This window comes from Hemitrygon akajei, chromosome 18, assembly GCF_048418815.1.
Source record: "Hemitrygon akajei chromosome 18, sHemAka1.3, whole genome shotgun sequence".
In the NCBI taxonomy this organism is placed as follows: domain Eukaryota; kingdom Metazoa; phylum Chordata; class Chondrichthyes; order Myliobatiformes; family Dasyatidae; genus Hemitrygon; species Hemitrygon akajei.
In genome coordinates this window covers 55,935,545-55,948,193 of record NC_133141.1, presented here as the reverse complement: position 1 = coordinate 55,948,193, position 12,649 = coordinate 55,935,545, and the positions used below count along the sequence as shown (strand labels likewise).

Sequence of the window (12,649 nt, the reverse complement as noted above, 5' to 3'; positions counted from 1 at the left end):
TAAAAATTCTGCTTGTGATGTGCAAAATAGATTACAAAGCAGAATCATTTACAGAAGAATCAATTCTTCATACATGAGGTATTTGTCATACTGGCAAATTGGCTTGCTGACCATTTCCATACTTATTTCCTAGAATGCAGATGAAGATGAGGATGAAGAGGAAGATGAAAACCAATCCGACAGCAGCAGCAGTTCTTCATCTGAAGAGTCCTCTGACTCAGACTCTGACTGAAGTGTTCTGCTTTGATCTTCCAGGCAGTACTGGAAAATATCAGGGGCCTAAAGATGAGCCCTCATGCCCACTACCAGCACTGTTTGAGAGACAAGTGGCAGAAGCAGAAATGCTAAATCTGATGTGATCCAGCCATCATTGTCCGGTCCAGTCAGTTTTGTGGAACAAATTTTCTGGACTTGACCTGATTTGCTTTAAGCTCCTTGAAAACCACTAGTGATGCAAGTAAGAATGGACCAAATAAAGAATTGGTGGTTTTTTTTTATTAACTGGAACAATCCCAGTTACAAATTATTCAGAAATTGCCCTCCCTCTGTGTGACCCTCCAATGAGTGACATTCAGAACCTTTTTTTCTTAAACTGACATGAAAATTCTCTAGTAAGTTTAGACACACAAGTTCAAAGTTGTGTGTTAAGTGAAGTCACTCAGTATTTAAGTGTTTGGTTTATCAGGTCATTCATACTTGCATTGCCAGACACACAAGCTTTGAATTTTTAAAAATATTACAGTGAAGTTGGTTTCTGCCTCATTTTTCATGGTTCTAGTTCTGGTCCCTTGTACAATTTTTGTGGTTAAGGAGAATAGAAACATCAGGGTGATTACATGGCAAGCATTGAAGCTATTTATTCAATATTTCCCCAAAGTCGTCTACCCTGGTACCTCTGTTGCATTAGGGATGAATCTGACAATGGAACAGGCTGGGGCTTGTGTACAAGTATGCTAGTCTGAATCAGTGAAGAGTATTTTGTGATGTTGCAGTTTGTAAATACAAAGGAATGTTTTTTAAGGGAGGTTTCAGTTTTGGCATTTTGTGAATGGAATCTTCTTAGTAATGTGAAAAAAGTTACTGAGAAGTCTGCACCAAAGCAATTGCTCATTCATTTTCGGGCAGATGGAAGAAATGTGCTCTTGTTGCTGCCCTGTGCCCTTCAAGATTGCAAAAGACTCTGTCTTTCTAACACACTTCTTGCTGGTTACTTTATTTTTCTGCATGTGTAGTCTTTCCTTATAGTGTTTAACTTATGGAGGATGTAACTGCAGAGGCTGAAGTATTTTGTATAATTTTAGTCTGTCAATCTGACTTGGAGTGTCACAATATTGGTGGAAGTTGATCTTGATGTTCTAGATGCAGCAGAGACTGCAAATAGCTTTGTATTTTCAGATTCTGTTTCGTCACTTCTGAATGGAATGTACATTAACTCTAGTCATGAAACCAAATGCAAAGCATATTGTTAAGTTTTAATAGATAGTTTCATCCTCCTTTGAATTGTAGAGTTGAAAGGTTTTATTCCTGGAGGCCTTCAAGAGAGACAGCACAAAGCTGCTGAAGTCAGGTCACATGCAAAGCTGACTTGGGTTTGGAACACTATTGCAGTATCTCTTTCACAAATACAAGCTTATTTATACAAGCACTTTTATTTGCATAACCCATGGCAAGACTGTTTGTGATTTCTTTGCACAGCAGAATTGAAGAATAATTACAAATTTGAGGATAAAGAATTTTATTGCTTCATGGTACAGGAAGTGTGAGTACGTTTTCTAGACCCAGCTTGAAAAGGAAGAGGCAGAATGAGAGCTTGTGGTCTCTGCAACCAAAACATGCCCTCTTGCCCCTTTGTGTGATCTCATTGTAAACCAATGAGAGCTCAATGTAAAATCTGGGAGGGGGGCAGGATGGGGGGGGGGGGGGGGGGGGGTTGGTGGAAGAATGCCATGCAACTGAGCCTTCCTCCAACTGCAGCTTTGCATAAACTCCGGATCATCACTGAATACCTTTTCAGCTTGTGCCCAGTTTCAGAGCAAGAGGGTGGATGTTATTTTAAAGGATACTGAAAGAGATAGTCTGTCGTACTTGTATTGGATTTGAATGAGGATGTATGGTATCTGTATATAATGTTTGTATTTTGCAACTTTACTTTTCATTTTATTTTCTGGTTCTTACAGTAAGGCCAGGAGCACTGGGAGTGTGTACTGTAAGAGGTGAAATGAGTGCGTTTTTGCACTCCCGTGAAGCTGTCCTAGTAACCCATACGTACCATGTTACTTTTAGCTTCTGTGACCTTCTGGAAATTTTTCTAATATTTAAAGATTGTTTTGTAGAGAGAATGCCTCACTGATTTGTATTTGCAGATTCTTGTAATTTGATGTTGGAACTTCTGAAACATTTTATAGGGAAAGCATTCCTTTTGTTCAAGTGGTTATCAATAACCATTAAAAAATAAGAACTTGTTTGCTAGGTGAATAGAATTATTTGAACTTGCATTGGGAAATATGGGGTCATGAACACCTCAGTGAAATGCATGTGCACATTGATCAAGATGAGAGCACATAAAGTAGCATATTTTTCAATTTTCAATGGATTGCACTGTTAACCGCTCCCCAATCCAAGGTGAGAAATAGTTGAAAATCCATGGTCAGAGAAGCTGTAATTTCTGTATTTTCTTGCATAATCAACTTCTGGCTCTAGGAACATTTGGTGTGGGTATAGTGGTTAAGTTAGTCGAACAGCAGTCACAATTCTGGACCACTGAGTTTGAATGACATTCATTTTAATTGAAATAATTAGCTATTAATTCCCAGTTTAAATTTAATTTTTTAAAGAAAACTTGATTCACTAATTTCCTTTGAGTAATTGTGGATGGTAAATAAATTCTGGCAGTCCTAATGACATTCATGCTATGTTTTTGATTTTTAAATAAAAGCTGATGCTATATGGTTGAGATGCTAGAAGTCAACATGAAAAGCTTTCCTGACATCGTGCTACATAGATTAAATTATGTAGTGCATTTGGGCTATATTGCTTCTGGGCTCATATAGGGAAATCTAAGTGCCACTTTCTAAATTGTCACCAAAAATAGATGGGTAAGTAAATCACTTTGCTTGTTTTTCTTGGGTGTTCTCATCTTTGCCAAAGTTGTCAAGCTGGTTCTTTGTTTTAATGTTTCACTTGTGGGGCAATCTTAAATGTATATTCCAATTGGGAGCAGAATTTCAAAGATCACCCAAATACAATGACCCAAATTTGGTAATTTATTAAATATAAAATTACCATCTATTGAATAATTACTGCTGAAATATAGTATCTCTTTAGAACCTTCAGTGGGGGGGGGGGGTGAAGAGTTCATCCTTGTTATTTCTGTTTTAAAACCTATATCAATGCCAGTGCAGAGAAGATGGCTTACTCACTGTTCAAAATGTAATGAAAATGCCCACGATGAGGATTAAGAAAATACTCATAGATCATAAGTGTTTTGGACTGCCCAGTATCCTGTAATGGATTTGAAATAATAGAGGAGAGTAGACAAGGTCTTAATTGAAAACACAAGAAGTGAGCAACCTTGCTCTTGTGCAACATGTTATGAATGGGGGGGAGGTTGCTTTGGGTTTACAATACAGACCAAGAGTCAGGAATAATTAAGCATGATGGAAGTGGACATTGAAGACCTCAGAACTGAGCTTTTCTACCATGAGAAACGTCTAGCTAATAATGCACTGAATATCAAGTGGTGAGAGGGCGTGTGGAAATGCCTCTTTATGTGGCCAGGGCATTCAGATGACTTTCTCGCAGGATTCCCTGACTAGAAACAATATATAGTGTGATGTTGGTCAATGTGTCATTAACATCAGAGACAAGAACCAGAACTCGACTGTGTGAAATGGAGCTTAAATCCATACTGGTCCAATCTTGTTAATGCGTGGAAACAGCTGATAGTTAAACTACCAAAATTGTTCAAGATTCTTATTGCCCTAGAATGCTAATAACACTCATTGGCTGCAATTGAGTAAGAGTGTTAATGGCAAGAATAATTGCCCAAATATGGCTTGTTCTTCAGTATAGCTGATAGTGAACTGATAAATGTTTATAACAATATTTCCATGAGGGGGTGGGGTGTGCAAGGGTATCAGAAGTCAAGATATCTCTCAGCACTAGTTGCTTAGATTGATTATTTCAAGAATTCATGTTTTTAAAATTGAAGTGGAGCTGCTTATTTGGGAATACTAATGAGTTACGACAATGATCACAATCCGATTGAATGGTGAATTCTAGAACTGGATTGTTCTTTTGAGGCAGAACTGTTACCAGTAGTTAGTGCTCTGCTATTCAATGAGATCAAAACTGTTCTACCCAATTCGACATTGCCATATTTTTCCAGTATTCTGTGATTCTCTGTATACAAGTTTATTGCTCCCTCTTGAGTATATTCAATGACTAGACAGCTACAGCAGCCTATTGTAGTGAATTCCAAAGATTCAAGATCTTAGCACATTTCTCCACTTGAGTCCTAGAACAGGCACTGTATTCTGGAGTACTATTATGGTACTGGAATTCCATACCCAGAGAAAGAAATCTTCCTAACTTCAGCAAACTGATCAATAACTGCTCAATGAGTTTGCTTCCATTCTTAAACACCCCTTTTTTCAAAGAACTATCCAGCCCTATCAGTAGCAGTCCAGTGCATCTTCATTGGACATGCCTTGTATTAAGTAAGAAGTGTGCTCTAGTTTGTTGTAGCCAATGTCATTAATAACTTTGGGTCATAAAAATACTTCTAATCATCTGCTTAATTTCTTGTCCAGGAAAAACCTTATCAATATTTCTTGCATTTAATTCACGTGGAAAATAGAAAAATGTGGGTGAAAATCAAGCAAACTGGATTAGTTTAAGCAATGCCTATTTCCAGCAGCTGCAGTGATAGGCTGCTTGGTTGGCATAGTTGAGAAGGGTCTGTTTCTGTGCTGTATATCTGAAATTTAAGGAGTTTAATTTTATCTCCATGTTTATAATGTCTATGTTCTTGCCTCTATTCACTCCTTTGCAGACTGTTAGCATTTCCCTTGATTAAATATCACACCTATGTTTGCATTGTCAATAAACTTGAACATGTACCAGTCCCTCCATCACAAAAATCAATATAGACTAAAATAGTTAGGCCCAAGTATTATTCCTTGTGCTCATAAGAGCCCCAGTCCATGTCACCCTTTATTGCTTATTTCCTATTTAATATATCCAGTTTTCAGTCTGATGTTAAATTACCTCAAACTAGGTGGTCATGGCAGAACTGGCAGTTCCTTGGGAAGACCAGAATGGAGAGGCGTTTGAATGTAAGAAAGCCAAATACCAGGACCTGGCAGTGCCAGAGATGGGGAGTGGGCATGATGAGAGCCTATAGAGGTGGGGTTATAGGGGCATTATGGGGACTGCAGAGAAAAAGAGCCATATCATCAGAGGCTGCTGAATGACGGCTATGACCCATAGACACCTGCTGCTAGGATCCAAGCTTCCAAGGCTCTTATCAATCCTGGCTGTGACTTAGGTGAGTGTTTGATGTTGAAAGACCTGAAACATCTGATGACCCCAGGTTACCACTAATGTGTCCCAATGCATCCTAGGTTGTACCTCAGCATGAAGAGAATTTTGCATGGACTATAGTGACAATTCAATTCTATATTTTGACAATTCAAATACAATTAGCCAGAGACCCAATTTTCAAAAGCTAATTTTGTGTTAAAGATTTATTATTTTATTTGTCTCTTTGCCACCCCCCCCCCCTCCCCCATGGATGCCACTTTCTATTTTTTTTTGGAAGCAAGTTCTCAAATCTGACTTGGGGCCCTCGATGATTTACACTGCTTAAATATGTCTTCAGGGGTCTTTGCATTTGTTTCATTTTCATTGCATTTCGCCTGCTTCAATTAACGCCTATCCCGAAAACTGGTATCTCAGAAGGCTCCCTACAACGATCTGATTTGATACTAGGCCTTATTGCCAATAGTTTGCAGGATCATTTTTCATTTGATCTAATGTACTTTTAAGATGTACATGCCAACAATGTACGATAACATATTGTAAAAGACTTAAATTTTACGTCTGAAACAACTTTTTACACTACCTTCCGGCTTATATTCGTAAAGAAACCGTTGAAACCTTAAATGGACAGTCAATAAAAGGAAAGGGGGTTTGTACTTAACATGAACAAAGGAAAAGATTTTTGTCTCATTATGTGCCCGCTATCTTGAACGAAAAGCAATTTTCTTCTCGTTGCCTTTTCTAATTAAAGGGACAGCAATACAATTAGTTTAGAAGCAAGGAAATTATGAAATGAGGGACAAACTCACGTGAGCTCAATACTTTTTATTGCAAAATCCTAATATCGACGACATGGAGAGGAACTATAGTCTCACTGCGGGGGGCGAGGTCTCTACACACTAAAGGTTTGCTTCAAGTGCCAATTCACACGCGACCGAAAAATGGGCGGGTGGTGTGGTAGGTTGGACACTGAGATTTTGCAAATCCAGCCCGGCTCTTTCGCATCTCCTAGTCGAATGAGGACCGAGCGAAGCAGAGGGAAGCTATAAGAATAAGGACGCAGCTTGGGGTTGCGGTCCAATGGGAGTATCTGGGACGCTCTAGTTTTGATGGGGGAAAGACCAGCCTTTCCGTCCAGGAGCGACCGCTTCCTTCTAAAGCGAAACTTCGGGGGCTTCCTGGGCCAGGCGAGCTCCCGGCGCGCGCAGCGTAGCCAACATTGATACGGGCCCGAGCTAACAGCACCGCCCTCCCGTCCGATTGGTCCGGCGCCGCGAAGTCTTAACGTCCATTGGCCAGCCTTGCCGTCAATTGCGGGATGCTTGGTGACGTACTTCCGCTCTCGGATTACGCTGCACGCGGCCTGGGTAGGAACGGTGGGACCTACGGCCCGGTGGAGACAGGCGGGGGTGGGGAGCCGGATCGCAACGCCTCCAGGCAGTGTCACAGCTCGACGTGCGGCGCGGCTTGCCTCATTGCATGAAATGGCAGCCCGGGGTTAAAAGTGCGATTGCGCCGAAGAAAAGACAGGGTGCGGATCGGAAACGACTGCTTGGGAAAACGAACGAGATTCAGGAGGGCCGTGGGGTCGGGGGCGCTGCCGGACTCTAGAGGAGATGGATCCTTGGCTGCAGAGTTACACCATTCAAGATTGATTGGTCCGGAAGCAGTGGTGCTAGAGAGGCATCTGCAGGTATACCCCAAGGAAGGGACAAGGTGGGGGGGGGGGTGTTGGTGGTATGGTGGAAGGAAAGAAATCTGTTACGTTGAGAGATCGGAAGAGGAGAAACCTTAAGGGGGGAGAGAAGATCATCTGCGGGAGGCAATCTCAAGAGTGAGGGATACAGAATGAGAGAGAGCAGCCCAGGTACAGTTCAGCTTGGATGTTCAGGATAGCCGAAGAAGTGAGTCTGCAGGTACTGTCTTAAAAAGAGGGGGAGGGATCTCGAGACTAAAACTGCAGCAGTAAAATGAAAGAATGTAGGATCTCCTAAATCTAAGCTGAGAGGAAGCGATCTGAGATGGGGGTGGGGGGAATTGAAGGAGTCTTGCAGATATTGTTTGGAAGTCAGCCTGATATGCAGGCAAAGAGGTGTCCAGGGAGGTGGAGAAAATCAGTTGCTCAGTAAAATAACACTTCTGGCTTTGAACACAACAGTGGCACACCAGATTGTTTTCAGGATGGGGAAGAAAAAATATAGCTGGACATCTTTAAAATGTCAGCTGAAATGGTTTGCTTGTGTTGCACACAATTCTAATCAGTTCTGATGATAATATTCCACTTAATTACCATCTTTGGGTGTCTACAAACATAACTGGGTTTGCCCGTTCCCACGTTTTCTGTAGTCCAAGGTATTTTAGTGTGCAAAAACCATGCTTTAGCAGCAGTGCTGAATCGTCTAAAATCAGGTAGCTTAACAGATTTCTGATAAATTTCTGTATCTTCCACATCCAGAGAAAACTAAATGCAGTAAAGAACTTGGCTATTCATGCAGCATTTATGAAAACATAGTGGGTCAGTGATCTTTCCTCAGAACTGGTTTTAATAATTGTTTTCTCCTGTATCCAGTTCCATGGGATTAATTATTGATTGACTTGGGGTTGAATCCTGCAATTACCATTAGTACAATTTTGCAACAGAGCATTGGCAAGAACATGTCAGAGAACACTGAAGCACAGAAGACAATCCAGTCTATGCTAAACTGACTGCCTGGTCCCATTGACCCGCACCAGAACCATAGCCCTCCATACTTCTCTTAAACCTAGCAACACACACAAAATACTGGTGGAACTCAGCAGGCCAGGCAGCATCTATAGGAAGAAATACAGTAGACGTTTCGGGCCGAGACCCTTCATCAGGACTAACTGAAAGAAAAGATAGTAAGAGATATGAAGGGGAGAGGGGGAAATCCGAAATGATGGGGGGGGGGGGAGGGTTGAAGCTAAGAGCTGGAAAGTTGATTGGCAAAAGGGATACACAGCTGGAGAAGGGAAAGGATCATGGGACGGGAGGCCTAGGGAGAAAGAAAGGGGGAGGGGAGCACCAGAGGGAGATGGAGAGCAGGCAAGGAGTGATTGTGAGAGGGGCAGAGAGAAAAAAAGGGGGGAATAAATAAGAGATGGGGTAAGAAGGGGAGGAGGGGTATTAATGGAAGTTAGAGTAATCAGTGTTCATGCCATCAGGTTGGAGGCTACCCAAATTAAATATAAGGTGTTGTTCCTCCAACCTGAGTGTGGAGGAACAAATGAAGCCACACTCAGGTTGGAGGAACAACACCTTATATTCCCCCTTTTTTCTGTCTCTTTTTTTCTCTCTCTGCCCCTCTCACAATCACTCCTTGCCTGTCCTCCATCTCCCTCTGGTGCTCCCCTCCCCCTTTCTTTCTCCCTAGGGCCCCCCACCCCCCCCCCCCCCCCCCCCCCCCCCCGTTCCATGATCCTTTCCCTTCTCCAGCCCTGTATCCCTTTTGCCAATCACCTTTCCAGCTCTTAGCTTCATCCCTCCCCCTCCCACATTCAGATCTCTTACTATCTTTTCTTTCAGTTAGTCCTGACGAAGGGTCTCGGCCCGAAACGTCGACTGTACTTCTTCCTATAGATGCTGCCTGGCCTTCCACCAGCATTCTGTATGTGTTGCTTGAATTTCCAGCGTTTGCAGATTTCCTCGTGTTTGCGCCTCTTAAACCTACATCCTCTACTTCCACTGGTAGGAAGAGATTATTTTAAGGTGAGGTATCATGTTCATTCTGCAATTCAGATATACTGTGATGTACAGGTAATGGTAGAATTCTTTCATATTATTGCAGCATATAAAAGCTGTCTTCCATTGAAAAACTACAAAACTCAAAGCAACGCACACAAAATGCTGGAGGAATTCAGCAGGACACTTTATACTTCAAATTGACTCAATTATGAACTATTCTCTATTTCAATATAGTTTCTGAATGTATTTCAGTATATAGTTACTGAAATACATTTTACATACAACTATAATTCAATATATTGTAAATATTGAGCATAAAGTCAACTAAGAATATACTAAGATTAATACATGAGATTACTATATTTGTTTATTCTACAGTGAAGACTGGTAGTTGAACAGATTCTCCACCAAACCCCAACCCCACCCCCACTTTAGTTTTACCTGCTTATGTATAGATTTCAATTGCCTGTGCTCTTTTTAAACTAACAATTGACCTTCTCTCAGTATTTTTAGTGACCACCTCATTACTATGTAGAAAGAAAATAGCACACAATACCGATTGCCAATGAAAATGGAAGAAATGTCGTTACCTGGCCTGGAGAACAGCAAATCCGAGGTAAAGAGACTTAGGAATTTGTCCTGGGGCGTGGATTGTATACTTGCTTGGTTTTAGTGGTGCATGGATGTATTTATCTAATGAATGATAACGTCTGTGTGCAATATGAGAATAAGCATCTGGTGAATGTGTATCTGTTCCATGTGTGTTTGTTTAGTAGGAATGCATGAGTGGTCATTGAGAGAGTACATACAATCAATGTGCATGTTATACATGTGGAACGTTTATTTCAAGAATACTAAATGGATGGTTTATTTCAGGTTATGTTAAATCATAATCTTCTGTTTTCATCAGATTAAATTAAGCTGGAGATGTATGTGTTGTGGGATTTGGATGTTGTTTCAGGTCACTCTTTCAACTTAAATTGCTCCCAATTCCTCTGTGGTGTTTGAACTCTTTGATATCCCATTATTTTATTGAGCCTTTTGAATACACCCATTAACTGTCTTCCTTCTCTTTCCTTTCTTGGTGTGTCTATTACTCTTGGTGTTTACAATTGACCGCAATTCTATGTGCACGTCATGCACTTAAGAATGAATTTTAACGAAGGATTTAAATAAGACACTGATTTCATGCCTGACACAGTCAGGAGAGTTGGATAGAGAAATGTGTCTGAACTTACTGGGGAGCTGAGCCTCACCAGGACACCACTTTTAGAGGATCCAAAGGCACTTATAAATATGGTGCTAATGGTGATGGTCTTTTACAACACTTAAATAATGATCTACAGCATTAATTTTGACTTTAGAATATGTCTGACAGTAGAAAGTTTTGTTCACAATCATCCTTGTGATCTTACTCTTGGATACTCCTATGCATTTCTTCTTATTCCTCAGTTTCCACCACGCTTCTTCATGTAAGAGGCTTTTTATTTTGTCCAGTCTTTGCCTGTTGTATTTCACCTCTGACTGATGATATCAAGTAAAAAGGCTTGGAGTGATCCTAAGTCATCAATTAAATGGAATAGAAGTAACCACAGAGTCTACTTATCTTGTTTACAGATCAGATTTTGCCAAGTCTTTTAACCTTTGATGTTCTGAGATACATCTAGGCAAAGATATATCTTTGGCACTTTTCCTTCTTAGCTGTATGAGTATGCGGCTGCGCAGTAACGGAATTGCTTTCATGCATGTAGCTTTTATTGCCGCGCAGCTGGTATTTTCTTTTATATGATGTTAATATAATTTTGAAATTATGTTAGTGTAATTTGAAATTACAACTGAAGCAGTGCAGTATGCAAAAGCAAAAATTAGCAAGTTATGGTTACAGTATCTTGGTGATGCTGTTTATTAGAGTAACGAAGTGAAAGATCTGCTTGCTTCTGTAAATTCTGACATCAATAGTGCGCCTATTATTCAATTCATTCAGTGCATGTGTAATCACTTGGATAATAGATTTGCTGGCGATGAATTAAGAGAATGGTGAGCTTTTGACCCTGTTGCTATTGCAAATGCGACCAATTTTCAATTTGGAAAAGAGAATGCTGTACGACTGAGAAAAAAATAACCCAACTACTATTGTGAACTACAGCAAAAACATTGCCTCAAAAATATCGCAGCAATACTGTGATTTCAAATTTGTCTTTTTTGAGAAAGTTCAAACTGATTCTATTAAGGTTTTCATTGATAAGTTGAACTACATGCTTAGAAAAGAAGAATTTGAAGAACTGTCAATTCTTGTTGACATTGTTGGAACATTTCAAACTTCTCGTGCTGACTGTCAATGTGGGTTCAACTTATTAATTCAATCTAATGCAGACATCCCACCCTGCAAAAACTCATTTCAAAGAGGTAGCACCACCATTTTAGGGAGGTAGCAACCCTGCTCCTCCCCCCCCACCCCCCCGCAATCCCATATTAACCCCACCCCCGGTCGACCTCCAAGGGTGTATGTAATACTTTGTTTAGTGATTTTATCTAATCTGTGAACCAAGTTGGGTATATGCAGAAAATGTGACATTAAAATATGTACTTATATTATCATGGAGTCAGTTTTTTATTCTATTACAACTTTAAGCAAGTCTACAGGGGGTTTGGCCTCATCACGTAGGACATCAATAGAGTAGCTCCTGAGCAGCTAGCCAGCTAGTTTAAATAACGTTAGCTAGGCTAATGAATGAATGACACCTGTTAAACTCACCTGAACATGTCTTTTACATTTTAACCCACCATGGGCAATAGAAAAGTCACTGTTGCAAACAGTGTAGTGAGCAACACGGTCATTATTCTTGAGGTCGAATGTAAAGCCCGCCCACAGAGAAAACTGATAGGTCTACTTAGCACAAAGCAAGACCAATCAGGATGTTCCCTCGCCTTCTCCCAAAAATCAATTTCTGGGATATTGTATATAATTTGCGGGCATCAGGGAGTCACTATCAATATGCAGGAGACTCCCGGAACTTCCGGAAGAGGTGGGATGTCTGCTAATGTAAACCCAGAAACAGACTAGAAGTGGAACATTTGGATGATCTAATGAGAATTAAGATGAGTCTTTCATCTGTGTTTATAGGCAATGGATTTGTAATAAAGGCAGATGAGAAAAAGTTTACGAAATGTGAAAGATTTTCTTTGTATTGTATTTCATAAATAAATAAAATAAACTCTAAATATTCATAGTATGCATAATATGAAAAAAAAATTAAAGTACAGTGCAGTTTTCAGGCCATGTAAAAATTTCCTGCACAGAGCGATGATTGGTCCGCGCAACTATATAAAAAAAAAATTAGAGGGAATTTTGCTCTTTGGATGTGCTCCACAACACGTAATGAGCACTGATACAAAGGATGAATC

The 12,649-nt window shown here is 40.4% G+C and overlaps 2 protein-coding genes across 8 annotated transcripts in view; both read left to right on the top strand.

Annotated features, from left to right (window-relative positions):
* Positions 1 to 2,462, top strand: part of ubtf (upstream binding transcription factor) — a 55,422-nt gene extending 52,960 nt beyond the window's left edge. For all 5 annotated transcript variants that reach the window (XM_073071696.1, XM_073071699.1, XM_073071698.1 and 2 more), the window contains one exon: positions 134 to 2,462. In XM_073071696.1, the coding sequence (XP_072927797.1) occupies positions 134 to 232 (99 nt within the window). In that variant the 3' untranslated portion in view covers positions 233 to 2,462. The remainder of the gene's footprint in view (positions 1 to 133) is intronic.
* A 4,047-nt stretch (positions 2,463 to 6,509) lies between these two features.
* The window catches only part of atxn7l3a (ataxin 7 like 3a), a 68,631-nt gene continuing 62,491 nt past the window's right edge, over positions 6,510 to 12,649 (top strand). Inside the window, exons 1-2 of one of the 3 annotated variants that reach the window (XM_073071690.1) lie at positions 6,510 to 7,234; positions 9,749 to 9,860. Coding sequence is in view for 1 of the 3 variants with exons in the window: in XM_073071694.1 (XP_072927795.1) it covers positions 9,810 to 9,860 (51 nt within the window). In the remaining 2 variants the exon portion in view is untranslated. Of the gene's footprint in view, positions 7,235 to 9,748; positions 9,861 to 12,649 lie in introns of those variants that run through there. The other 2 variants (XM_073071694.1, XM_073071693.1) reach the window with 2 other exon arrangements.